This window comes from Macaca nemestrina, chromosome 15, assembly GCF_043159975.1.
Source record: "Macaca nemestrina isolate mMacNem1 chromosome 15, mMacNem.hap1, whole genome shotgun sequence".
In the NCBI taxonomy this organism is placed as follows: domain Eukaryota; kingdom Metazoa; phylum Chordata; class Mammalia; order Primates; family Cercopithecidae; genus Macaca; species Macaca nemestrina.
In genome coordinates, this window is record NC_092139.1 from 105,972,671 (window position 1) to 106,000,015 (window position 27,345).

General features: G+C 55.8%; 1 protein-coding gene across 6 annotated transcripts in view; it reads right to left on the reverse strand.

Annotated features, from left to right (window-relative positions):
• The window catches only part of LOC105464452 (casein kinase 1 epsilon), a 32,994-nt gene extending 7,645 nt beyond the window's left edge, over positions 1-25,349 (reverse strand). For 2 of the 6 annotated variants that reach the window (XM_011712382.3, XM_011712381.3), the window contains exons 1-11: positions 25,076-25,228; positions 22,008-22,095; positions 10,914-11,024; positions 10,645-10,793; positions 8,161-8,389; positions 7,351-7,521; positions 6,264-6,412; positions 2,883-2,943; positions 1,841-2,033; positions 1,609-1,748; positions 769-833 (exon numbers count right to left, since the gene is read on the reverse strand). In XM_011712382.3, the coding sequence (XP_011710684.1) occupies positions 817-833; positions 1,609-1,748; positions 1,841-2,033; positions 2,883-2,943; positions 6,264-6,412; positions 7,351-7,521; positions 8,161-8,389; positions 10,645-10,793; positions 10,914-11,024; positions 22,008-22,083 (1,296 nt within the window). In that variant the 5' untranslated portion in view covers positions 22,084-22,095; positions 25,076-25,228 and the 3' untranslated portion in view covers positions 769-816. The other 4 variants (XM_011712379.3, XM_011712384.3, XM_011712383.3 and 1 more) reach the window with 4 other exon arrangements.
• Between the last annotated feature and the right edge of the window lie 1,996 nt (positions 25,350-27,345).

Sequence of the window (27,345 nt, forward strand, 5' to 3'; positions counted from 1 at the left end):
AGGGCTCCCTTGCTTCCTCCACAGTCCTGTTGTGAGTCTTGTGCAGGAATTAACTTGCGTAACAGCCCAGAGGCTGAGACAGGGCTAATGCCGTGGGAGAGGTCAGAGTGTGAGCCCGTGGCCCCATCTCTGCTGGGAACCAACCTTCCAGAACGTTTTTTTCTTTTTCCTTTTTTTTTTTTTTGTTGAGACAGAGTCTCGCTCTGTCGCCCAGGCTAGTGTGCAGTGGTGCAATCTCAGCTCGCTGCAAGCTCCGCCTCCCGGGTTCATGCCATTCTCCTGCCTCAGCCTCCTGAGTAGCTGGGACTACACACGCCCGCCACCACACCTGGCTAATTTTTTTGTTTTTTGTTTTTTGTTTTTTTTTAGTAGAGACGGGGTGTTGGCCAGGATGGTCTCGATCTCCTGACCTTGTGATCCGCCCGCCTCGGCCTTCCAAAGTGCTGGGATTACAGGCATGAGCCACCGTGCCCGGCCTCCAGAATATGTTAAGGCAGAAGGAGACAGAGGGCTGGCCGAGGGCAGAAAAAGTTTTTCCAGCAGAAATTAATTCATGCGGGGTCAGGCCTGAGCAGAGAAACCGCTGGCCCTGAGCCAGGCAGGCTCCAAGGTTTTAAATTCCTTGACGCCCCTTAGAGTTCTGGGGCACCTGGTACCATCTGCCACTGCCACTGCGACCCACCCCTTACAACACATTAGTCTCTTTCTGGAGCCTGGGAGCTTCTAGGCCGGCTGGGCTGGTTGCATCTGCAGCAGTCATGGACTCACCTAAGCAAACACTGGTCCAATGGGGGCTCTCCTCACTTCCCGAGATGGTCAAATGGCACACTTGTCTTTTGAGGGAGGAAAGGGAGAGAGACGGAGGGACAAGCTTCAAGTCAAGTCCCTCAGCTGCTGGCGATGGAGATTTGGCAAGTCTCTCCCCGCTGAGGAGTTCTACCCCCACCCCCACCTCCATGCAGCCCCTCAAGCCGAGGGAAAGCCTGTGTGATTCCAGTGACTCTAAGATGTCCCTGTCTGTAGGTAAGAACATTGCCCCGGGAGGCAAACCTGCTACCTAAGTAAATGGCCAAGGAGGGTTCTCTCGCAGGACTCCCTCCTCGCCCACAGGCAGGAGGACGAGGGCAGGGCTCCCATCCACCTCTGCCAGGACACCTTCCCTGGGCAACTACAGATTCCCCCTTCCCAAGTGTCCCCATCCAAACATGGCCCCAAAGTGGACGGGACCTCACCGCCCCTACACCCCATGCTCTTGCCAATGCTCACGGGGGTTCCTGGGTGCCCCCTGATGTCAGGGAGCAGGAACACCTCATCTCTGAGCCCCTGCTGCCCACCCCGGCTGGGCCGCTGGCAGTGAAGGCTAGAGCCCAGCCGTGACACTTGTCAGGGAATGTTACTGCCCTGAGCCTTGGTGAATGACTTTACTCAAGAGGGCTCATTAGACCTCAGAGGATTAAATGAGGCCAAGTCCCGGCTCAACAGAAGGGGTTCACTCTGAGGCAAGCAGCGTCGACGGGGAGGGAAGAACAGAGCCAGGGCCTGACCTCACACTGGGGGGTCTCTAGCTCAGTTGTGAGGCCCAGAGGGACTGGCAGGGGGGCAGCTCACCTGTGAGGCTGGGATCCGGGACACCTCTTGCCGCCCAGTGAGGTCTGAGGAGGAGACGTTGGCGGGCGCGCCCCTGTGCAGCCTCATACTCACCTTCCTCTCCCGGTCGACCCGTGAGATCGCTCTGGGAGAAGTATTGCCTGGAGAAAGAGGCATGGAGAGCCACCCTCAGAGTGGGCACAGAGTCCCCCACCCACCCTGAGCCCAGCCCACTGCCTGAGTCCCTGCTCACCAGCTGGCTGGATGCGGGAGGCTGGCGTGGAAGCCACGGGCTCGGCGGCACTGCGGAGCCGGTTGGCAGTGGCCCCCGTGGGTGGGCCAGGGGGCAGGGCTCGGGTCGCGGACCCCCGTAGCTGCCCCATCCTCTCCTCGCGCTCGTGTTCTCGCCGCTCCCGGTCCACGTCCTCGGGGTTCCGGGCTGCACCCTGCAGGGATGCAAGAAAAGACACCGGTCAGCCCCAGAGGCCAGGGTGTTCTGGGCCCAGCAGCCCTGCGGGGCACAGCAGGGGAGGGAGGCCGGGTAGGTATCTCAGAAACCCTCCGCTCCAGCCTCCCCTACAAGCGCAGGAAGCCATGACCCCCAATCACACAGCACAGAGACACGAAGCCACACAACCACCGAAGGAAGGAGAAAGCAGGAGTCTGGGGGCAGAGGGAGGCCAGTCTGCCCTGCTCTCCTGGGATGGAGCCAGAGCCAGGACAACTAACGCCCCCAGGATGATAAAGAGCACCTCTTGGCCCTCCTGGCCTGGGGCTGGGCCTGCCCTGGCCCCCCTCGGTGTACCAAGAGCCCTTAACTACTCAAGGTTGCCAAATCGGGCAGGGAAGCTGTTTAGAGGCCTCTAGCAGACTGGCTAGGGGTGTCCAGAGTGGGAAAAGGACAGGCCCAGAGTCACAAAACTAGTGGAAGTGGGCCAGGACTCAGACCAGGTCTCCTGGTACGCAGCCAGGGGCTCTTTTGACCAGGGAGCTGTCCTGCCCCTGCTGGGACCTGGCAATGGCTTCTGGCAGGTGCCGTGGAGGCCACAGCCAGGAGGCCCAGGGAACCCATACACACACCGCCTGCCTTGGGATGGGCGCTCAAGGGGAGCTGGAGAAGAAAATGGGGCCATGTGCCCCATGGAGGAAGAAAAGGCCCAGCAGGCACGGCTGGAGCAGAAGGGGTGCCCTAAGCCCCCAGGTGCCGGCTCTATAGCCACTGCTGCCCCTGTGCAGGAGGAAGTGAGAAGGGGCCAGAGAAGAGCGTGTGTGGGGGCAGCACCCAACTGCGTTACCTAGTTCATCCCGGGGCCGTCCGCAGGGAAGGGCAGGGGGCTGGCAGGAAGGGGGCCGCATCTGTGGAGGAGAGAGCTGCGGGCTGAGTGGGGGGCCTGCTCATGGGCCACAGGGTGTGGTTCCTGCAACCCATGTCTCTCCCAGGAGACTAGCCAAGAGGTGGTGGTGGGCCCTATCTTTAAGCAACTCCAGGAAGTAGCGGCTAAGACCAGAATGATCCCTGAATCTTAGTGAGGCACCAAGGCCCAGAGAGGCCTTGTGACCTGCCTGGGGTCGCACAGCTCAGGGCAGAGCTAGGGTCTGAACCCAGGCCTTTGCCACCTAGTCCAACTCTGCTCTCTGTACCCCAAGAGGTCACTGTTCAGAGCCTTGCCTTAGAACACTCTAGAAGATGCATCTTCCCATCCTCCCACCCAGAAGCCTCTCAGGCAGGCCTGGGACCACCAAGGCTCTAACTCCTGACCTCTGGTTCTCACCCTGGGCTCCCATTCAGTTGCAGGCTGGGAAACAGTGACTCAGCCAGAGCCCCAGCAAAGCCTGGGGAGGAACACGAGCTGTGGCATCTCTGTGCTGAACCTTCTGCGGGCAGGGCCACATCAACCCTGCAAGGCAGGTCAATCTCATTTCCACGGTTGGGATGCAGAGGCTGAGTGACTCACTCCACGGTGTGGAGCCCTGCAGCCAGCAGCCAAGAGGAGCGCTGGAGCCCCTGCCCTTTGTGAGCCCAAAAGGCTCAGGCCATTGCCAGCCCGGAGGCAGGAAGTGGGCGACTCTCCATGGTCCCATCCATCCCGCAGGACGCAAGAAACACACAGCAGGGAGCTCTCTTGGCCTTTATTGCCCACAGAAAATGCAAAAGATCAGCAAAGTCACACGAGCATCCACCTGTCATCATATGGACTTCTGTCCTTGGCTGTGTTGAATTCCTTCCCGGCCGGCTGACTGGACCTCGGAACACAGTGACTGTATGTGCTGCGAGTGGCTTCCAGGCTCCAGGGATCCACAGATCCCAGCACCCCGGTGCAGAGCACCACAGGGTGTCCTGTCTACTGTCGGGCTGGCATGGGAAGGGCCCGGCCTCAGGGTGAAAGTTCCCATCGCATGTTTTCCAGGTGCTTCTGCCAGAGGACTGCTGGAAGTGGTTCAGCTCACTACGGTGGCTGTGGCAATGAGTCAGTGATTGGCAAAGGATAAGGCTGTGGGCACCTCTGCCCAGCTTCTAACTTCAGGGCCTGACTCAAGAGGGACTCCAGGAAGGCGGTCAGAGCAGCAGCAGTGGATGGAGAGGTGCTCCTGGCCTGCTTGGAGAAGAGATCTTGCTGGCTAGACAGTCGTGCGAGACTCTGTAAGGGAGGCACCTAGAGCAGTGACGTCCACAGAACGTTCTGGATGAAGGAAATGGTCCTGTCTGCCTTGCTGGATGTGGTGGCCACTGGAGTGCAGGGGCGTGATCTCGGCTCACTCCAACCTCTGCCTCCTGGGTTCAAGCGATTCTCCTGCCTCAGCCTCTCCAGTAGCTGGGATTACAGGAACACACCACCATGCCCAGCTAATTTTTTGTTTTTAGTAGAAATGGGTTTCACCACGTTGGCCAGGCTGGTCTTAAACTCCTGACCTCAAGTGATCCGCCCTCTTTGGCCTCCCAAAGTGCTGGGATTACAGGCATGAGCTATCATGCCTGGCTGACATTTCCAGTCTTGATTAACTTTAATTCATTAAAAACGTGTCGCATATAGCCAGTGGCTACCATCCTGGACAGTGTCAGTCTAGAGAATACAAAATCCATTTCTGGAGTTGTGCTGAGCTGGAGGGCCAAGCCCATCACGAACCAGACTTGGGAGTGACTATCTTGATGAGAAAGTGCCCAGTGCCCAATGCCCTGTGGTGAAAGAGCTGGTCCCAGGTACTCAAGGCCATGGGCCCCATTTGGAGCCAGAAGGTCTAGGGTGAAATCAGAGAAGACGCCCCCTGCCCATATCCCATTTCCAGCCCTGCTGAAAAGGGCAACCAAGGCCTCTCCCTCTCTGCCTGACCTCTGTCTCACTCCTTACTGAACAAGAAACCCAGAGAGAAGAAAAGCCGACCAAAGTGCTGACCTTGCCTTCCAGAACAGAGCCTTGGTCCTAATCATCTAGCAGGGCGGCTGAGGACCCTGCCATGAAAGAGGCACACCAGGATGAAGCAAGAGGAGGTGTTTAATGAGTTCAAGTTCAACAGAGGCCGCTGACGGGGTCTGGCCGTGAGTCTGTCCTGGGACCCGTTCCCACCAGGCCCCTTGTGGGCAGTGACCGCCATCCCTCCTTCAGGCTGTCCTGGCCCTCAGGTGGCTGGCTACTTCCCTAGGATCCCATGGCAGGGCCTTTTCCACCATGCCCTCCACTGTGCTGCTATCTCTTGGGAACAGGGGGTCATCCCATCCTCCCAAGAAACACTTCCTCAGGCCTGGCCCCGATGGGCTCAGGCACACCTGGCGACATCAGAAATGGGGCCCTGGAGTCCAGACCACAGGCCAGTAGTTTTGGGGCAGCTCCTCCACCTCCTCCACCTCCTCCATGGGCCTATCTGGGGGGCTCTGGGTGCCCAGGGGCGCCGGGCACCTGGAAGGGACAAAAAGAGCACAGCCGAGGCTCAGCCTCTTGCGCTCGCTGATCAAGTGGCAAATTTTGGAAAAGCCAGGCCTCAGAGGATCCTTACCAGTAGGTGGGTGAGCACGTGGGCCCGGCACAGGGACAGGGGCGGGGACAGAACGGTCCCTTCGCTGTCACAGGGCTGTCATGGGGCTGAGCCTGGCTAGAGGAAGCCCCCTTTTCCAGAAGAGATGTGAAACAAGACATATAATTTCACAGATTCCAGAGCCCTGGGCACGGCCGACCAATGCTGCTCCCCACTCAACCCCACCCCCGGGCCTCTTAAAAGAGAGAAACAGAACTGCCTAGCCAGACCCAGGGTCCCATGACCAAGAAGAAAGAAAGCACCATGACTGGGTCCAGGCTGGCCAGAGGGGCCACAGTGCAGGTAGCCGCCTGGGATGTGCAGAATAGGAGCAGGACGGTGTAGGCAGCGATCAGGGCGGCGGGGGACACCGCCAGCACCACCCACGCCCTGCCGCGGGCACCCAAGAGGGACCCCAGGTGAAGCCAGGTCCTTCTTGTTTCAGCAGGAGGCAGCGCCCTGCCTGGGCCCTGCTGCCCACGGCGGCACAAGCTGTCAGCACGGATGAGGCAGGAGGGCTCCAGGACCCCAGTGAGGTCAACCACACTGTCCAGCTCATACCTCCCGTCTGTCGGGAGCCCCACCCGCCACTGGCTCACTCTGGCCCTCTGAGTCAGGGCCTTCCCCATCCAGTCCCCTAAGCCCGCCTTGGCCTCCAGGTGACTCACGAATTTCAGCATGTTCCAGTCGAAGACGTAGTCATAGGAGAAGCCCTGCCGGTGGAAGAGGTTGCGGAAGAGCTGACGTAGGTAAGAGTAGTCGGGCTTGTCGTCAAACCGCAGGGAGCGGCAGAAGTTGAGGTATGTTGAGAATTCGGCTGAGGAGGGGTTGCAGGGGACAGAGAAGGCAACCGTGAGGCCCACGCTCCCAGATCCCCTGCAGCCAGCACTGTCCTAGCCACCCACTGCCCCACAGATACTTCCAATCTAAGAGAGGCAAGAAAAGGAGGCAACAGAACCACGGCCTTCCCTGGCCTGCCTGTGAGCAGAGCCTCTGCCACTTTCAGAGCAAGGGAAGACCTGTGAACTGTGGCCAGGAGCTTCTGCCAGGTAGCCGGTTCCAGGAGCCATGCCCACAGCTCTTCCGCTGCCCTCACCAAGCACCCGGGGGCCTGCAGATCAATTGCTGCCATAAACTCAAAGGACTCAAGAGCCTGACGGACCTTCCAACACAACCTAAACAAGAGGAGAAAAACTTCCATTTCCTCCTCAAAAAACTGGGGACAGGGCCCTTGGGAGATGAGGCAGGAATGTGGGCTGGGGAGCAACAGGTGTAACAGCCAGGCCAGGGAAACTGGGCCTTCTGGCTGTGCCAAGGGGTGGCAAAGAGCCAGGGGTTACTGCTCAGGTGCCAAGGGCTGTGGGGCAGCCCAGTATGGGCTTTGTTGTTGTTGTTGTTGTTGTTTTTGAGACATCTCGCTATCATCCAGGCTGGAGTGCAATGGAGCAATCTCGGCTCACAGCAACCTCCACCTCCCAGGTTCAGGCAATTCTCCTTCCTCAGCCTCCTGAGTAGCTGGGATTACAAGTGGGGCTAATTTTTGTATTTTTAGTAGAGATGGGATTTCACCATGTTGGTCAGGCTGGTCTCGAATTCCTGACCTCGTGATCTGCCTGCCTCAGCCTCCCAAAGTGCTGGGATTGCAGGCATAAGCCACTGCGCCTGGCCCTAGTGTGGGCTTTGTATGGTCTCACCTTTCCCTTAGACAGTGCCTCAGGGACCCCCAGGCATGTCCCCTCCCACTGGGCTACTCACAGGGATAGCCTTTGCAGAGGACCTCAATGGGTGTTGACATCTTCTTCTCGCTGATCCGCTCATACTTCTGGCGCTTGGTGGCTGCTTTGAGTCCCTGCCAGGGCAGGGAGCCCAGGTTGAAGTACATGAGCACGTAGCCCAGGCTCTCCAGGTCATCTCGACGGCTTTGCTCTGCACAGAGAGTCAAACACTAGGTGAGGGACAGGGGTTCACTCAGGCCCCTAAGTCATCCTCTGGGTCATGCTCCTCACCATGCAAACCAGGACCCTCCTGTTCCCCCCATCAGATGTTGCTCACTGCACACATTTTAAACAGGCACTGCTATTATCTTCCTCCTACAGAGAAGAAGCCTAAGGCAGGGCCGTCTCAACTTAATTTGGGCCTAGTTTTTCCAGCTCAGGCACTTAATCATTCAATGACCATGACAGGGCACCTACTGCCCCCTTGCCTGGCCCACTCCGTGGAGAGGTCACAAGCTTCAGCATCAGACAGGGCCAGGGTCAAATCCAGCTTTGGCATTCGCTAAGCTGCATGACCTTAAGCAACCCGTGTTAAACCTCTGAGCCTGTATTTCCCAGCCTGCACCAACAGGGCAGAGGAAGAAGCAGGGCCAGCTTGGCTTACAAAGGGGAAGACCCAACTGTGCAAGGACAGGGATTAAGTCCGAGCTTGGGGGCAGATGGGGTGGGGACTTTCTCACTAGAAAAGAGCCTGGGGGCCTCCATCAAGGCAGAGGGTGAGAGGGCTCCAGAGAGCCAGGCCCTAGCCAGCGGCCCCAGGTGCACACTGCTCCAGGCCTGGCTCCCTCACCAATGCCCAGGTGCGTGTTGATGGAAGCGTAGCGAGCTGTGCCGGTCAGGTTCTTGTTTTCCCGGTAGGGAATGTGCTGGTGGGTGCGGGCGTCCCGGTACTTCTTGGCCAGGCCGAAGTCGATGATGTAGACCAGGTTGCCCTTCTTCCCCAGCCCCATGAGGAAGTTGTCGGGCTTGACGTCCCGGTGGATGAAGTTCTTGGAGTGGATATACTCGATGCGGCTGATCTGGGGAGGAGGGGGCCATTTGTTCAACAGAGGGGCCCTCGCCCAGTGCTCTGGGCCAGGCAGGGGCTGGGGCCACAGAGGTAGAAAACGCACACATGGTCCCTGCCCTGGGAAGAGAGAAAGGTCTGCCTTCGACCATGAAGGATGATTAAGAGGCAGGCCAGAGAAGGCCTCCTGGAAAATGTGATATCAGGATGAACTCTGAAGGGGGAGTTCACCAAGTTGGTTGTGAGACAAAGAGAGTACCGCAGGAAAGCTGATCCAGAAATGAAGAGTCTGCTAGAAAGGCAACTGGTTCCCCATGGAAGGCTTGCCTGCCCGGCCCCACACTCACAGGACTCAGGGAGCCAGAGAGGCAACAGATGTGGGGGAGGAGCAGGGAGGGAGCACGGGGCAGCCTAAACCAGGCAGAGGTGACAGAGGCAGAGCACAAAAGACAGGGCTTCCGAAGGATGCCAAACTCAGACAGGCACATGGCCCTCTTTTCTTTGATTTTTTATTTTTATTTTTTAAGATGGAGTCTTGGTCTGTTGCACAGGCTGGAATGCAGTGGCAAAATCTCGGCTCACTGCAACCTCTGCCTCCAGGATTCAAGTGATTCTCTTGCCTCAGCCTCCCGAGTAGCTGGGACTATAGGTGCGCACCACCACGCCCAGCTAATTTTTTGTATTTTTAGCAAAAACGGGGTTTCACCATGATGGTCAGACTGGTCTCAAACTCCTGACCTCAGGTGAGCCGCCCGCTTTGGCCTCCCGAAGTGCTGAGATTACAGACTTGAGCCACCTTCTCAGGCGAGTGTTTAAAACTCAAAGTAATATCCATGCACATGCCATGGCTTCTGGCTCTGGTCCCAGGTTCAGCACAGCTCAACATCTCCTGCACCTTTCTTGGGTTTCACACCACGAGGGGCTCTGGCAACCCTCTGCTCACACACCTTCAGCCTACGTCGCAGGACTTAATGCAGACCAAGACTAAAACCCCTGTACAAGATCTTCATGTTCCATTCCAAGTTCAAAATTCTACAGTTTCCTGTGTTCAAGAGGCTTTCCTCCCTATGCTGATGAAGGGCTTGGTACTTAACGGCCTGTTAGAGGGGTCTGGTTTGGCAAAGCGCTGAATGGCATCTCACCTAATCCACTCGATCCCTTCAACAACCGACAAACGAGAGACTCTCACATGAGGCCACTGAGGCTCAGAGGGGTTCGGCGTTCACCTACAGTCACTGGTCTGGAACAGGACCCAGGTCTGTGTGACCGACCGCAGGCTTTATAAATTACCCAGGGCAGACCAGACGTGGTGATCATGCCTGTAATCCCGTGTAATTCCCATCTTGGGAGGACAAGATGGGAAGACTGCTCGAGGCCAGGAGTTTGAGACCAACCTGGTCAACACAGTGAGACTCCCATCTCTATTTCTTATAATTAAACAATATTTTTGAAATAAATAAATAAAACTACCCCAGGCAGAGTTCCAGGCCCTACCCCAGGAACCTGACTTGGAATGTCTGGAGTTGGCCCTGAAATCCACATTTTAAATAAACACCTTGGGCCGGGCGCGGTGGCTCAAGCCTGTAATCCCAGCACTTTGGGAGGCCGAGGCGGGCGGATCACAAGGTCAGGAGATCGAGACCACAGTGAAACCCCGTCTCTACTAAAAATACAAAAAATTAGCTGGGCGCGGTGGCGGGCGCCTGTAGTCCCAGCTACTCAGGAGGCTGAGGCAGGAGAATGGCGGGAACCCGGGAGGCGGAGCTTGCAGTGAGCCGAGATCGCGCCACTGCACTCCAGCCTGGGCAACAGCGTGAGACTCCGTCTCAAAAAATAAAAAAATAAAAAAAAATAAACACCTTGGCTGGGCGTGGTGGCTCACGCCTGTAATCCCAGCACTTGGGGAGGCCAAGATGGGTGGATCACTTGGTAAAACTCTGTCTCTACTAAAAATATAAAAATTAGCCCAGCGTGGTGGCAAGGCCTATCAACCCAGCTACTCATGAGACTGAAGCAGGAGAATTGCTTGAACCTGGGAAGCGGATGTTGCAATGAGCCAAGATCGCACCACTGCGCTCCAGCCTGGGCGACACAGTGAGACTCTGCCTCAAAAAATAAATAAAGTAAATAAACACCTAGAATTCTATAGCCAGTGGCCAAGGTCTCCTGGCGCAGGCCAGTCCTCTGGCATCCTCTGGGGGCAGGAGGCAGGGCTGGTATCCTGGGCCCACAGGCATCTGGCTGGGGATGGAGGGGACGGGGACTCACCATCTGGTCGGCCAGAAGCAGCACCGTCTTGAGGCTGAACTTGCGGGAACAGAAGTTGAACAGGTCCTCGAGGCTGGGCCCCAGCAGCTCCATGACCATCACGTTGTAGTCGCCCTCAGCTCCGCACCACTTGATGGAAGGGATCCCCACTGGGGGTCAAGCGGAGGGCCTCTGTCAGGGGTCAGAGGCAGCCAGCCACGCCCAGCCCGCCCTGCACTCATGGCCACCCACCCCCACCCGGCGCCCGCTGCCGCCCACCCTGCGCTCACCACCGCCCTGCATCATCTTGTAGAACTTGCTCTCAATGTGCAGCTGGGGGTGCTTCGTCTTCACACACTCCAGCTTGATGGCGACTTCCTCACCAGAGGCGATGTTGGCACCTGCCCGGGGTGGGGAGGCAAGGGACCAGGGTCACCCTCAAAGGCCAGGCAGTCCCAGGCACCCCACTAAGCATTTCTGAGATCTGGTGTGCACTGGGCCCGGGGTCATCTGCCCTTGAGGAGCTCTTGGGGGAGGCTGGGAAGTGGGCAAAGGAGCCCAGGCAAAGGTTTCCTGCGGGGAAAGAAGGTCAGCACTGCGAGGGACAGAGGTGACACACAAAAGCTACCAAGGGCCACAGGTTGGGGCAACAAGGAGGCCCGATGTGAGTGGGGCAAGGGGCAGGGATGCAAAAGGCTCACAGACCACCTAAGGGAGGGGACTGAGTCCTGGAGCTAATTCGGGCAGCGGTGTCTGTAGGTTTGAGGTGGTGGCACGTGCAGAGAAGGGGCCAAATGGGGCTGGGCTGCCGAACACACCAGAACAAGCCAGGACCACCCTGGCCTGCAGAATGAAGACGGGACAGCCACAGCAACCCCTCAATCAACGCTGGTGCCTTCAGAGGCAGCCCTGCACATTCTAATCCAGTGCCTCATTCAATTCTCACTCCCTAGTTGTAGAGATGAGAAAACTGAGACCCAGCTCAGGGTCACATGACCTGTAAATGGCAGCCTTGAGCGTCAACCCCGGCTCTGCTGGCCTCCAGCCTAGGTCAGAGGTCCTGCCTGCACCTCCGCCTCTCCCCCAGTGCACTCCTGGCTTCTTAAGGGGCCCTACGAAAATACCCTCACACACACTAAGGTCCCGCTCTCTGCCTGGGCGCACAGCCCAACTCAAGAAGTCACAAGAAAGACTAAACCCAAAGTGTACCTTGCCTCAGTTTCCCTAGCTGTATGGGGTGGATGAGATGTAGGGCTGGGACTAGGCTGGGTGACAGGGTGTCTCCTTCTTGGGGCCAGCAGGGAGCCCAGTAGCAGGAGTAGGACACTGTTGCACACAAACAGGCCAGAACAACCCCTAGGGACACAGCTCCAGGAAGAGTTCAAGACAGGAGAAAAGCAGGACCTCACATCAGAGGAAAAGATGAGACTATTCAGTAATAATGCCCCTGGAACAACCGGCTGGCAATCTGACAAAAGACACCATGGCTCACACCACAACCAGGGGAAATCTCAAGTAGAGGAAATGTTTGCATGTAAGAAATAAAGATGGGGGTGTGAGTTGGCACAGCCCCTGTGCACCTCTTGAGTGAAGCTGAACATAAACAAACGCTCGCCCAAGCAACCCCAGTCCTGACTGTACGTCCTTCAGAAACATGTGTGCACCAGGGGGACAGGACAAGGATGGACACAGGAACAAAGAGCCCAAGTGCCTGGCAGCAGAAGAATGGGAACAGTGGTGCAGGCACCCGGGAATCCCAGGCAGCAGTGAAGAGGAAAGGATGCCTGCTTCACACAAGGACCCCAGTCCCAGGGGTGCACTCCTCACAGCAGCCAGAGGGTGGAAACAACGAACATCTGTCACAGACAAAGGGATGAACGGAATGCGGTGACTCCACGCGGTGGAATGTTATTCAGCAATAAAGAAGAATAAAGCACCGATACACACTATGACACAAGTGCACCTTGAAAACATTCTACCCGAGGCCAGGCATGGTGGCTCACGCCTGTAATCCCAGCACTTCAGGAGGCCGAGGCGGACGGATCACAAGGTCAGGAGATTGAGACCATCCTGGCTAACACAGTGAAACCCCGTCTCTACTAAAAACACAAAAAATTAGCCGGGCGTGGTGGCGGGCACCTGTAGCCCCAGTTACTCGGGAGGCTGAGGCAGGAGAATGGCACGAATCCGGGAGGCGGAGCTTGCAGTGAGCTGGGATGGTGCCACTGCACTCCAGACTGGGGCGACAGAGCAAGACTCCGTCTCAACAAAAAAAAAAAAAAAAAAAAAAAGGAAAGAAGAGTGTGAGCACAGCTCTACTTGTTTCCATATCAAAGCAGGCAACAAGACAATACAGACTTAAACATGAAAGAAAGGAAAAGATGAAATGTCAGACGGTGGCTCCCAGGGAGGGATACCTTATGCCATGCAGGTATTCTACATGTATTCTTTGTATCCACTCAACGTTTAATAGGAAATAACAATGAAATGTTAGAAGAAGGGAGAATTGCCTTATAGCCTTGGGGTTAGGCAAGGCTCTTATTTTTATCCCTGATTCAAAATCCTGAAGCCATTAAAAAAAAAAAAAGAAAAGAAAAAGAAAAAAAAAGCTCTTTCCTCTCCAAAGAAAGAAAAAAGAATCCCTTCTGCATGGCAAAAACACCAGAAATAAAGTCGTAAGAAACATACTCACTTGCAATTCTTATCACAGGCGAAGAGCTAATATGTAATGAGCTCCTACAAATCAGTCGGAAAGAGACTCAACAGAAAATAGGCCAAAGAATTTGAACACACACTTTACAGAGAAAGAAATCATTAATAGAAAAGCCTTACTCATAGGGAAAGATGCCCAACCTCCTTGTAAGAGAAATGCAAATTAATATGATCGTGAAAGACCATGTTTCACCTAGGATTGTCAAAAGTCTCACGAGATAACACACCCCTCTGTCAGCAAGACTGTGGGGTGGTTGAGCACTCCTCTCAGGTGTTCCAGGCGTGAACTGCTGAGTCGCCACTGGAGGGGGATTTGACACCACTCAGCCCTGACCAGCAACCCCGCTTCTGGGAGTTTACCCGACATCCTAGCATGGTGCAAAACAAGGCAGGGACAAGGCTGTCGGCTGCAGGCTGTTTGCAACAGCAGAAGCTTGGAAACAACCCAAATGTGCCTCATGGGGGCCGGGGGGGCGGGTGCTGATTAAATAAAGAATAACCCATCCATAAAACAGAATACAATGGAAAAAGAATGAGGAAGCTTTCTCTGCACAGAAGTGGAAAGATCTCCAAGATACAGGAAGTGAAAAAGCAAAGCACAGAACAGTGTATATTCCACGCTCTCATTTCAGTTGTCTTTAAAAAGGTGGGGAACTAAGTATCTGTGTTTGGCTCTAGCTACATAAAGAAACACTGAACAGAAACATGACTGTACAGGGCTAAGTGGGTCAGGGAGGAAGAAGGGGGGACACTTCACTGGATACTGTGTTATAAGTTGCAATTTCTTTCAACACCTTTATTGAAATGTAATTCAGATAACTCTTCAATTGACTCACTCAAAGTGTGCGACTCACTGTTTTTAGTATATTCACAAGCTTGCGCAGCCATTACCACAATCAATTTTAGAACACAACCAGCCCTTAGTATCAGCATCTGCCGTGGGTTCTGCATCTGCCGATTCAACCATAGATCAAAAATACGTGGGGAAAAAAATAACAATACAACAATAAGAAATAGGTTGGGCTGGGTGCGGTGGCTCACGCCTATAATCCCAGCACTTTGGGAGGCCGAGGTGGGTGGATCACGAGGTCAGGAGATCTAGACCATCCTGACTAACATGGTGAAACCCCGTCTCTACTAAAAGTACAAAAAACTAGCCGGGCGTGGTGGCAGGCACCTGTAGTCCCAGCCACTCGGGAGGCTGAGGCAGGAGAATGGCATGAATTCAGGAGGCAGAGCTTGCAGTGAGCCAAGATCGCACCACTGCACTCCAGCCTGGGCAACAGTGCAAGGCTCCGTCTCAAAAAAAAAAAAAAGAAATAGGTTGGGTGCAGTGATCCACATCTGTAGTCCTAGCACTTTGGGAGGCTGAGGAGGACTACTTGAGTTCAGCAGTTCGAGACCAGCCTAAGCAACATAGTGAGACCCTATCTCTACAAACAATACAAAAGTTAGCCAGGCATGGTAGCACGTGCCTGTGGTCCCAGCTACCTGGGAGGCTGAGGCGGGAGGATTGTTTGAGCCTAGGAAGTCAAGGCTGCGGTGAGCTATGATCACGCCACCACACTCCAGCCTGGGTGACAGAGCAAGACCATGTCTCAAAAGTAAATAGGTAAATAATATAAAAATTAAAAATACAGTACAATAACTATTTACATAGCATTTACATTGTATCAGGTATTATAAATAATCTAGAGATGATTTAAAGTATATGGAAAAGGCTGGGTGCAGTGGCTCACGCCTGTAATCCCAGCACTACGGGAGACCAGGCAGGTGGATCACGAGGTAAGGAGTTCCAGACCAGCCTGACCAACATGATGAAACCCCATCTCTACTAAAAACACAAAAATTAGCCAGTCGTGGTGGCAAGTGCCTGTAATCCCAGCTATTTAGGAGGCTGAGGCAGGAGAATCTCTTGAAACTGGGAGGAGGAGGTTGCAGTAAGCCGAGATCACACAACTGCACTCCAGCCTGGCGACAGAGCGAGACTCCGTCTCAAAAAAACAAAGTATATAGAGGATGCGGATAGGTTATACACAAATACTCTAGTTTTTTATATTAGGAACTTGAGAATCAGAGGATTTTGGTATCTGAGGGGGATCCTGGAACCTATTCCCCACAGGTACCGAGGGTGGGGGGCTGTATTTTCTTTTTGAGACAGGGTCTCAATCTGTCACCCAGGCTGGACTGCAGTGGCACTAACACAGCTCACTGCAGCCTCAACCTCTGGGGCGCAAGTGAGCCTCCCACTTCAGCCTCCCAAGTAGCTGGCACTACAGGTGCCAGCCACCACACCCGGCTAATTTTTATATTTTTTGTAGAGACAGGGTTTGCCATCTTGCCTAGGCTGGTCTCCAACTCCTGGGCTCAAGTGATTCACCTGCCTTAGCCTCCCAATGTGCCGGAATTACAGGCGTGAGCCATCGTGCCTGGCCCAGGAGGGCTGTATTTTCATCACCCTGAAAACACCTGTAGCCTTTAGTGGGGTCAGGCCCTATCTCCTCGCTCCATCCCCTGCCCCCCAACTAATCTACATTCTGTCTCTATGGATTTGTCTTTTCTGGACATTTCACAAAAATAGAATCAAATAGAATCATACACGTGATTTTTTGTGACTGGCTTCTTTCACTTAACACATTTTTGTGTTTTGATTTTTAGTTTTGTGTGTGTATTTGGATTTTTAATAAAAGAAAAAGAAAAATAGAATGAATAACTCAATCTAGCCAGCAATAGGAAAGAAAGTACTTTGCAAACTGTAAAGAGCTTTTGATACATCAATGCTCATCACTGGGATGAGCCACACAGGTTTCCAGGGGGCAGTGAGAATATGGCACGGGAGGGGCGCTCGGCTCCTTAGAGTCCCCTGGTTGTGCTCCATTTCCCCACGAGCAGAGAGGCAGGAGAGTGCAGCAGTTAAAGTGTGAGTTTCAGAGCCAACCTGCTAGAGCCCAAATCCTGACTCGGATATCCCCTGGCCGGGGTCCTCAGACAAGGCACTTGACCCCTCAGAGCCCCAGGCACCTCAGGTGTAAACCAATGACACTATCTGGCTCATTAGGATGTTCTGAGGGACGAACATGCTTAGGAGAGTGCCTGACACACAGTCAATGCTCTACGATGTCCGGCTTGATGGGAAGTGCAGCCCCTAGGCTAGAGATGAGCCGGTGTCCAGCCAGTGGGAGCAGGGGAAGAGGGAGTAAGTCACGCTATGGAGGAAAGGAGAGCCTCCGGGAAGGCAGGCTGCAAGGGCTCCTGGCTCCCAAACAGGACTGTACTGGACAGACAAGAGAGGTCACGGCACAGGCAGAGGCCCAATAGGAGCGGGTGCAGCGGGAACCCTGGAGTGGCAGAAAAACACAGTGGAAGAGGTGGGCAGGGGAGAGATCTGGTCTCGAATGGCCGGCTAAGATCCTGGCCTTCAGCCCGAGGCACCAAGGGCCATGTTCAGGTGTGTGATCACAGGATCTCTCAGCCTTGGCACTCCTGACGCTGGAGCTGGAGAACTCCTGGCTGTGGGGCTGCCCTGGGCGCCGCAGGGCATCTAACAGCACCCATGACTCCTACCCACTAGATGCCAGGTCACCTCCTTCCCCCTGAATTGTAACAACCAAAAGTTCTCCAGATCTTGACGTATGTCTCCTGGGAGACAAAAATCACCCTGTTGAGGCTACCTGGTGGATAAGAAAGGGCTGGAGGAGGCTAGAGCGGTAGTGGAAGGCCTGGGAAGGCCACTACAGAGACCAGGCATGAGCTGACAGTGGCCCTGCCCGGGCAGGGTGCAGAGAATGAGTGACACTTTGGAGGCAGGGCCTGCAGGACTTGGTGACTCGGCAGATGTGTGCAGGGAGGAGAGGTGCTGGGGAGGTGCTGGGGGGGTGCTGGGGAGGTGCCGGGGAGGTAGTGGGTAGACGGGGCCCTCCTCCCATCGAGCCCTTATCCCACCCTTCGAGTACTACTGTTTGTATTTCTTTTTTTTTTTTTTTGAGACACAGCTACACTTTGTCACCCGCGCTGCAGTGCAGTAGCATGATCTCAGCTCACTGCAACTTCTGTCTCCTGGGTTCAAGCAATTCTCATGCCTTAGCCTCCCGAGTAGCTGGGACTACAGGCAGACACCACCATGCCTGGCTAATTTTCGTATCATTAGTAGAGATGGGGTTCTGCATGTTGGCCAGGCTGGTCTCAAACTCCTGACCTCAAATGATCCGCCCGCCTTGGTCTCCCAAAATGGTGAGACTACAGGCATGAGCCACTGCACCCGGCCTACTGTTTGCATTTCTGTTTGACATGTGGAAAAACAGACACCAAAGGTCAAATGATCATATGCCACACATGTCCCAGGGACAGGGATCCAAGCTGCTAGGCAAAGCCTCTGACTCCCGCAAGTGCTAGAAACCTGCCAGAGCTGCCTCCCCCTGCAGCAGGTCCTGCCACCAATGAGTTCCTTGGTGGACTCTAAATTCTATCAGGAAGCTGCCAGGCTTTTCTCTGAGCTCCCTTAATTCTTACAACCACTAAGCTGAGGTTCAGAGAGGTTAGGTAACTGGCCTGAGGTCTGACAGAACTGGTTGGGGCACAGCCAGAATTTCAGTCTTAGTCCCCGAAGTCCCTGTGTTTTTTCTCCACTCCAACTCCAGGTGAGGCCTCTCAGCAAAGGCTGTGTCTGGCAGCCAGCTGAGCATAGATGCAGGGGTGCCCCCCATGCGAAGGCCTAGAAGCTGGAAGAACTGCCCAATTTCAGGAACAGAAGATGTCCCATGAGTTAGACACAGTGGGGGGACTGCCAGTTCCCAAAACAAACTTGGACACAGAAAAGGGTTTGGACTTGGCTGGCCCTAGAGGGGCTGGGAACTTGGCAAGTTCCAAGTGGCCACAGGCATGGCCAGCCTCACGTGGGGGCCTACTTGACACCTACACAGACACATGGACACAATCGGGGACCCGGGTAGACTGGAGGACAGGGGATGAAGCCCACCCGTCCCGGCGGCAGCAGCAGCAGCAGCAGCAGCAGCGAGGACAACCTCAGTTCCCACCCATCAGAGGCCTGGAGTATTCCCTGCATTAACTCTCACCCCTGGAACCACCCATCAGTGGAGAACACTGTTCTCCCTTCAGAGCTGAGGACCAGAGACTCTAAGAGGTCTAGAGAGTTCCCCAGGATGCAAGTCTAGAGAATGGGCCCAGATTTGGCCACCTCTGGACCCTGGATGGGCAACAGCAGGGCCTTAACAAAGCAGGCCCCACTCTCTTGGCTGACCCCTTATGATGCAAAGGGAGGAAGGGCAGAAGTCACATGTATAGTGTGCTGGCCCTCAGGTGATCCTGGAAAGCAGGGCTTGGAGGACACATCCAGCCCCACCTGCAGAGGCCATCTGGAGTCAGGCCCTGGCACGGCACTGGGGATAAGAATGTGGCCAGAGCATTGAATAAATGGAGCCGGCGAGGCTGGCCAGGGATGTCCTACAATCACCACTGTCCCCAAACCAACAAGACAGGGGCCCAGGAGGGTGCTGGCACGATGGTGAGTCGGGGCAGGGTCCCCCGAGGCCCTTGCACCAGGGAACACAGAGAGTCAGGAGTCTGACTCACTTCCCCAGACTCAGACCCAGAGGACCCAGACCCTTCGAAAACAGTTCCAATGGTGGGGGCAATGGGGGGGGCACAGCGTACAGCACCTACTGCTGGGCCCAGCACACGCGGGTACTTTACACACCACAACCTCATTACTTCTCATGACCCCATTTTGCAGATGGGGAAGCCGAGGATGGACAAGGTCATCACCTGCCCAAGTGCATACAGCTCATAAAAGGGAGCACCAGCACCCAAACCTAGGCTGAATTTACTCCAGAGCCAGTACAAAGAGGAGTAAATCTGGACTTAGTTTTTTAAATGAATGAGATGACTATGCAGATAAACAGGAAGTCCTGTCCCCAGGGAGGTCCCACCACACGAGATTCTGGATTTTCTGAGTGATCTTGGGCTACCGCCCTCCAGCCACGGGCCTCAGTCTCCTGTCTGCAAAAAGACAAGACGGGACCTGGGATAGGCACTGTCTAGGAACAAGGCTGTGCCAAGAGCTGTCTCCATGCCCTTTGACCTCCAGCCAGTGGCTCCAGGCTTCAGTGCTGAACCCAACAGCTTCAATCATACGATGGTCCTTTACACCCACTCCAATTTCACACAGTAAGGAGCTGGGTACACTCATTTCAGATGTGAAGACTGAGGCTCAGCATGATACAGTGACTTACTCCAGGTCACACAACAAATGAGGAACAGACTGGGGATCTGAACCTGGACTGACCCCCAAATCTCAGCCTTTTTCTTTCCTTTTCAGGATGGAGTGCAATGACGCGATCTCAGATCACTGCATCCTCCGCCTCCCAGGTTCAAGCCATTCTTCTGCCTCAGCCTCCTGTAGTCCCAGAGCCAGCCCCTCTAAGATTTATCCTCATTCCTGTCCCTGCGCCCTCAGAAGCAGGCTAGACACACCTCTGTGCCTTGGTTACCCTCCTTGGTAAATGAAAATCAGCTCTGTCCAGTGCAGAGACTGGGACTACAGGCATGTGCCACCACACCAAGCTAACTTTTGTATCTTTAGTAGAGACAGGGTTTCACCATGTTGGCCAGGCTGGTCTCGAACTCCTGACCTCAAATGATCTGCCCGTCTTGGCCTTCCCAAGTGCTGGGATTACAGGCGTGAGTCACAGCTCCTGGCCTCCTTTCTTTTGAGACATGGTCTCACTCTGACACCCAGGCTGGAGTGCAGTGGTGCAATCTCAGCTCACCGTAGCCTCAACCTCCACGGTTCAGGTGATTCTCCCACCTCAGCCTCCCAAGTAGCCGGGATTACATGCACGTGCCACCACACCCAGCTAATTTTAGTATTTTTCTTGTAGAGATGGGGTCTCATCATGTTGCCCAGGTTGGTCTCGAACTCCTGGACTCGAGCAATCCGTCTGCCTTGGTTTCCCAAAGTGCTGGTATTACAAGTGTGAGCCAGCGCACCTGGCCATCCCAGCCTTTTTCTATTCTGCTGTGAGGCTGCTGTACATGCCTGTGCATGTCACAGTCCCCATTTTCTCACTGGTTTGCTTGACTAGCCTTCAGTGAACACCCACTGTGCTGACCACTAGCAGATACTACCTAACGCCTGCCTCCCCGGGAGTAGCTTGGCGTCGCAGAGAAAACCTATGAACCAGCTGCGCCGCACACTCTCCCTCCCTCTGAGCTCCCAGGAGTCCATAGGGGAGAGTCATCCACTAAACACTCAGCAATGAACTGCACATCTGGCTGGCACTTTAGAGTTTACAAAATACTTTTCCATCTGTCATTTCATCTGTGCCTTAGAACCTTTCTTCATCAGTCAGGCAGAATTATCACAAACTTTACAGATGGGGACACTGAGGCACAGAGGAGCCGCATGACCTTCCCACAGCCACACAAAGCCATGTCTAGAACGCTGAACTAGACGTCTAACATCTCCCTCAGCATGTTCTGTCTTCCACGCTCTCACTCATGTGGCGGGCTGTGGGCATACAGGCTGCTTCTGCCAGTTTTCTAGAGTGGTCTTGAGAGACCAACATGACCATCTGTGCCTCAGTTTCCTGATGTGCCAAAGAATCTGGTACTATCTCTAGGGGCTGCAGAAAGTACCCTGCAAGGAAGTGCTCAGGGAACTCCCAGTCTCCGACCCTGTCTCCATTGAGGCTTCCTTAACACATTTCACACTCCAAGGGACCCTAACCACGGGGTAACAGAAACCCCGAAGTTCTGAACTGATGGACACGGCCCACAGACTTGGTGATCTCTGCACTGGACAGAGCTGATTTTCATTTGCCAAGGAGGGTAACCTGCTTCTGAGGGCACAGGGACAGGAATGAGGATAAATCCTAGAGGGGCTGGCTACCTCACTCCAGCAACTCCAAGCCTCCGCTCCCAATCCACAATCACCAACACTAAATACCTTCCCTTTGGACCAATAATCACAAAGGAAGGGCCAGGACTCATGACTGTGCCCCCCAAAAGTGGCACTGAAAGGTGCAAGCTTCATTTCTCCCAGGCCAAGGGGAGGACTGAGAGGTCAGTGACTTGTTTAAAATGCAACATCACAGCAAACTCATACTTTCAACAGGAAGCACATCTGGAGAGAAAAAGAGAGAGAACTCCCTAATGAGGAGACCCCCCCCACCCCGCCCCCGAGGTTACAGGGGAGCCTGCGTCATCCTAAAGCCTGCCAGGGCTGGGTTCCAGGAGACCAGGACATAGAGAGGGGGCCTGGCTAGGGGTCCAGCAGCAACCCAGATCTCTTTTATCTACCAGTATCCTTCTCCCAGGAAGCAAGGCAAAGGATGTGAACCCCGCCTGGGTTTTCCCACACCCAGCTGGGGACCCAGCTGACCCGGGACACTGAGGCACAGAGGAACCGCATGACTCCTGCAGAAACTGGAGCTAAAAATACCCTCCAGTGCCCAGCCTGGCCTGTGACAGGAGGAGCCCCCGGCCTGCCTCCCGACTGACTACCTGCTGCTTCCTTCCCGACCTGGAATGGCCCTGGGGCAAATTATGCCCCTGGAGCCACATTCCAACTTCAGAGCCCCAAATTCTGGGGTCTTTCTTCCTCTTGGTACCACAGGCTGGCCCCAGGGGCTCCAGCTGGAGTCAGGAACACTCACCCAGGTAGATATCTCCGAAGGACCCGCTCCCAATCTTCCGTCCCAGGCGGTACTTGTTCCCCACGCGTAGCTCCATGGCTCACTCTTGCTGCAGAGGAAGCAGGAACATGAGGGTCAGTGAAGTGGGGAGCCGGGAAAGGGGTCCAGCCCAAGGCCAGGCAGAGCCACCAGGAACTCGAAGACCCACATTCTGCAGGTGTCAGGCGGCCCGCAGCCTGCACTCCACAAACCTGGGGAACAGCTAAGGGAAGCTGAGGTCAGGTTTCAGTGTGGCCAGAGGGGAAGCCGCCAAGCAAGCATGTCTTTGGAGGACACTCATTCAGGGGCCCCTCAACAGAAGCTTCTCAAAGGATCACAACGGGCATCAGCCCTCTTACACCTCTGAAACGACAGGGCCTCTCCACTCCTATCCCCAGGCTCCCACAGCCTGGCCTGGTCTTCCCAAGTACTGCCCCTGCCCAGAGGCCAGACCTCACCGGTGCCCAGCGTGCCTTGCAGGAGAAGGTCATATCCCCTAATGAGGGGAAGGCAGGAAAGAAACACCCTAGACCACCCACCTTCCAGTCGCCTCCCCATCTCTACATCATGACACCAAGAACCTCACGTGGAGGCCCGTAGCCTCTTGGATAAACTGTTTGGAGCTGGCGTCCTTCAAGACTAGGAGGGTCTCCTAAGAGGGCCCTCATAGAACAGACGGCAATGAGCCAGGGTTTTAGCCGCCAGCCCCTGAGGGGTGGGAGGAGGAGTTCTGATGTGAGCAGCTTCTCTCCTTCCTCAGGGCCAGGGCCACCCTAGGAGGGACCCCTCTGCTCTGGCCTGGGGCAAAAGTCTGGACACCCTGTTCCTGGTCAGCAGAGGAGGAAACTGGAGGCCTGGAGGCAGTGCTGCCGTGGGCACAGGGACCAGGGACTGCAGTAAGCAGGGGGAAGGGTGATTACAAGAGAACCAGCATCAAGGACTAGCAAGAGGGAACTCCTTTCGCAGACAGGGTACTCAGGCCCACAGAGGCCACGCCACCTGCCCCCCACCACCCTGTAGACGGTAGCAGCCTCGCCTAGGACACGGCTCCGGCCATCCCACCTGGTGGTCTCCCACACTCACAAACCAGGCAAAACAGGAAGACTGCGGAGCAGCTGTGCTGGCACAGAAGATCAGCCCCTTGCCCGTGCCAAGTGCTGCCCCCAACGACCAGGCCAGCCTGGGAGGGAGATGGATTGCAGGGACAGTGGGCAGAGCCCAGGAGAGAAAGGCCAACCCCAGCAACCTGGCTCCCCAGGAGCTCACCAGCCCTCCACCAATAACCATGAGGCAGGGACCTCCACCCGAGCTGGCCAAACTCTGGGCTCTCAATCAAGGGCCACTGCCCACATGCTTGGCCTGTCTCAGCTGAGGTGCCACGCTGCCAGGGGAACGCAGTCCACGTTTGCAGGAAACCCACACGCCACACACCCCACGTACACACACGTCCAGCTTCCCGAGTGTGTACACTCCAAGGGAAGAAAGAAAAGCAGGCACGCACAGTGAGCCCTGTTGCGGGGGGCGGCGGGGGGGAGGTGTGCACGCAACACCCCCCACACCCCAGTCCATTTTCCGCCAACACCAATTCAGAGACCACACACGGCAGCCAGGAAACCCGCAGGTTAGGAAAGGAACATAAATATACCCGCATCCTATATTACATAAATACCCACGCCGGGTTATATAAATACCCATGCCCTCTGTCTGGGTGTCTTACATAAATATACTGCACATGACCCCCAGTCTCTCCCCACTCACCGGCTGTCTGCAGAAAACGGGAGCGGGGAGGGGCAAGGCCTTCAGGACCCCGACTGCTCTGTGCCAGCCATCCAGACCCCCAGTGCCCTCCCCAACACCCCTGGGGTTCAAGGTCTCTGGGGGAGCCTAGACTGTCCCGGCACCAATCCCCAAAAAGCCTCCCAGAGGAGAGCAGAAAGGCTTCATTCAGAAATGGAGAGGCTTTTCCGTTTTGCTGCTTCTCCCATGGGGGAGGGGGGAGATAAACAAAGTGGGGGGAAAAGTGGATAGGAAGGTTCAAGAGTTTCAGCAGGTTAAAAAAATTAGACAAACTACCAACCAGCATGGCACACGGGCAGTGCTTCTTACTCCCCGACCACCATCGCCCACCCCTGAGCCAGGGCCCTTGTCCCTTGGACGATTAAAATAAAAATTGAAGGGACATCATAGAAAGGAAAGCAAAGGAGATCCAAAACAGGCATTGCTTGGAAGCAACTTGAGACACTGTGTCCCCTTCTCCTCTCCCCAAATCCTTCTCCAGGAAGGAGACTATGCCAAGAAGAAAATATGCAAGAAAACTAAGGGGAAAGTTGGGGAGGGGGTTCACCCCATTTCGAGTTTGGATATTAAGAAGGGCTTGGGAATCCTCTCTCTAACGATACCCAGACACAGTTTTACGTTCCTTAGACACTTGCAAGACACGAATCTCTCACACACAAAAATGGGAGAATCCGATCCGATAAATAACCCCCACCCCTTTCTTTCTCTCCACAAAGAAAAACAAATCGGTGGCCTGGTGACCACACACATCTTCACCTTAGGACCCCCAAACGCCCGCCATCCAACGAGCGGGAGCAGCCTTGCGGACCCCCAGGTCCGGGCGCCGGGGCCGGGAGAGCAGGGGGCGCCGTCGATTGTCCGATGAAACCTACGCGGGCCCGAATCAACAGTATCCGGCGCCCAGCACCCCAGGCCCCCTCCCTCAGCGTCCCCAAATCACAGCCGGGGTGGCCGCCTGGCCGGCCGGGGCCTCGGAGGGTCCAGCGGGGGGAGGCGGAGGCAGGCCGGCCGGAGGGGGTCTCCCCCGCGAGCCTGCAAAATAACAGGCCCCCTCCTCCTCGTCCCCAGCCGCGCCTTTGTCCTCGCCGGGCCGAGCGGGCGGCGCCCGGGCTGCCCCCCCCACACCCCAGCGCGAACGCGCGTGTGTCCGCCCTCCCCTCCCTCCCTCTCCAGCAAAAACAAAGAGGGTGAGGGAGCCCCGATTCCCCCCAGGTTCGCGCCCCTCGGCGGGCCCACGACCCCCCAATATTTACCCCTCCGGGAAGGCGCCGGTGCCGGGCCGCTGCTCGGGGGGCTGCCACGGGCGGGGGCGGCCCGCCGGGGCGGATGCCGGAGGATTCGCGGAGCCGCCCGGCGCGCCAGCCTCTCCTGGCCCAGCCGCCGCCGCCGCCGCCGCCGCCGCGCTCCGCTCGGCCCCGGCCGGGCTCTGGCTCTGGGCTCTCGCCGCCGCCGCCGCCGCCGCCGCCGCCGCCGCCTCCCTCCTCCCGGCCTCCTGCCCGCCCGCCCCCGCCGCCGGCTCGCGCGCTCCCGCACCGCGCGCGCCCGCCGGCTCCCATTGAGCCCCGGGCCCGCCCGCTGATGTCATCCCCGGCCCGCCGCCGCCGCCCCGGAGGATTTAAAGGGCCCGCGCCCTCCGCGCTGGGGGCCGCAGCCGCGAGACGCAGTCCCCCAGCCCCAGTGCAGGAGCGCGGGCTTACGCGTGGGGGTAGGGGAGCGCACAGATACTGACACCCTAATGCAGTCCAGGGCACAGGTGGAAAAGACGGGCTGAGGGGACACAGGGAAGAGGGGAAGAGGAGGGCGCACAAAAAGCGGGGGTGAAGGGATGGGAGGGGAGGGTCTAGACCCAAAGTCTTCTCTCCCCGCCTGCCGGGTTCTCTCTCCTCTCCAGGCGGAGCACTGGGCCCCTGCGAAAACAGGCGCTATTCACGACACTGCAAAAGATGTTAGACTGCTGGGGGCTCAGTCCGCCTCCAGGTTCAGAGTGCCGCAGAGAACACAGGCCAGGTTGATTCCGGGCAAGAGATTTGAGGAGACAGGTAGGGATTTCGACACAAGGCCCAGAAAGGTAGCCTGGGCTCATACATTCTCCTCCCGTGGAAAAATCAAGGGTAAAGACCTTTTTTCCTTCTTCTCCTCCCTGCAGCTCAAACTGTGATGGGCACAGAGAGGACCCTCAGATCCCACTCTCATTCTCCCCTGTTGAAGGAGGGGTGCCACAGTACCAAAGCACCGACACCTGAGTCAGGGCTCCGAGTGGTGCACGAGTGGTGGTGCACGTTTAGCCAAGTCACCTCCCAGCTCTGAGCTTGGGTTTCCTTAAGCAGCAAATGGGAGGAAGGACCCTGTCCTCCCCAGGTCACAGGGAGAATTAATAAAAGCTTCTACTGGCATCCAGAGCCGCCGATGAAAGGTTGCAGAACAAAGTCATTAAAGCGATGATATTTACACTGTGCCATGCAAAGCTTCCAATTATGACACACCTATATTCACACAGTTGTGACTGTGGACACGCAAAATGCCTGAGGCCCTGCGTCCAATCCCGGAAGCACAGTTCCTGGGAGGAGTCACTATAATGGCCGTATCTTCCCTCCCCGAGGCTGAGGGACTGAGTCACACACTTGTCCAAACGGGCAGGAGCCCCGCAGACTAGGTCCTTTCACCGACCAGGAAACTGGCCCAGAGAGGGGAAGGGGTGTGCCCAGGACCACAAACCCAAAAGGACAGCTCTGTTCTCCCAGCAATCACCAGGAAACTGGGTCTATCAAGAGCCCATTTCCAAGAGTGAGAAGCCTCCTCCCAGGAGGGCCTGCCTTCAGTGACACCTTTGCTAGACAGGGGGTCACCAGCCAGGCAGTGGGCTTTACTTGGCCTGTGTGGTGCTTTCTGTTGTTGTATTGTTAATCCCCAAAGTTTTTTGTTGTTGTTGTTGTTGTTTGCTTTTTTTGTTTGTTTTGAGATAGAGTCTCACTCTGTTGCCCAGGCTGGACTGCAGTGGCCCAATCTCGGCTCACTGCAACCTCTGCCTCCTGGGTTCAAGTGATTCTCCAGCCTCAGCCTCCCTCCTGAGTAGCTGGAATCACAGATGTGCACCACCACACCTGGATAATTTTTGCCCAGGACCACACAGTATTTTTAGTAGAGATGGGGTTTCACCATGTTGGCCAGGTTGGTCTGAAACTCCTGACCTCAAGTGATCCGCCTGCCTCAGCCTCCCAAAGTGCTGGGATTACAGGCGTGAGCCACCACGCCTGGCCAATCCCCAAAGTTTTAAAACTGGAAGATTTCATATTTCAGATCCAGATTCCCTGTTTTTCTTGAGGCATTAGGAGATCCGGTAACTCTGGTCCCAAGTTCTCAGCGGACCTAAGCACCAGCCACCTGCCTTGGTGGGAGTCCCAGGCCCACCCCCTTCCCCCCCACCCCCGCTGCCCATTTTGTTTCTTTCCTCACATGAGCCCAGGCAGAGGGGCCTGGGCACAACTGAGCAGGGGTGAAGTCTGCCCCAGTGTCCTCCAGTCCT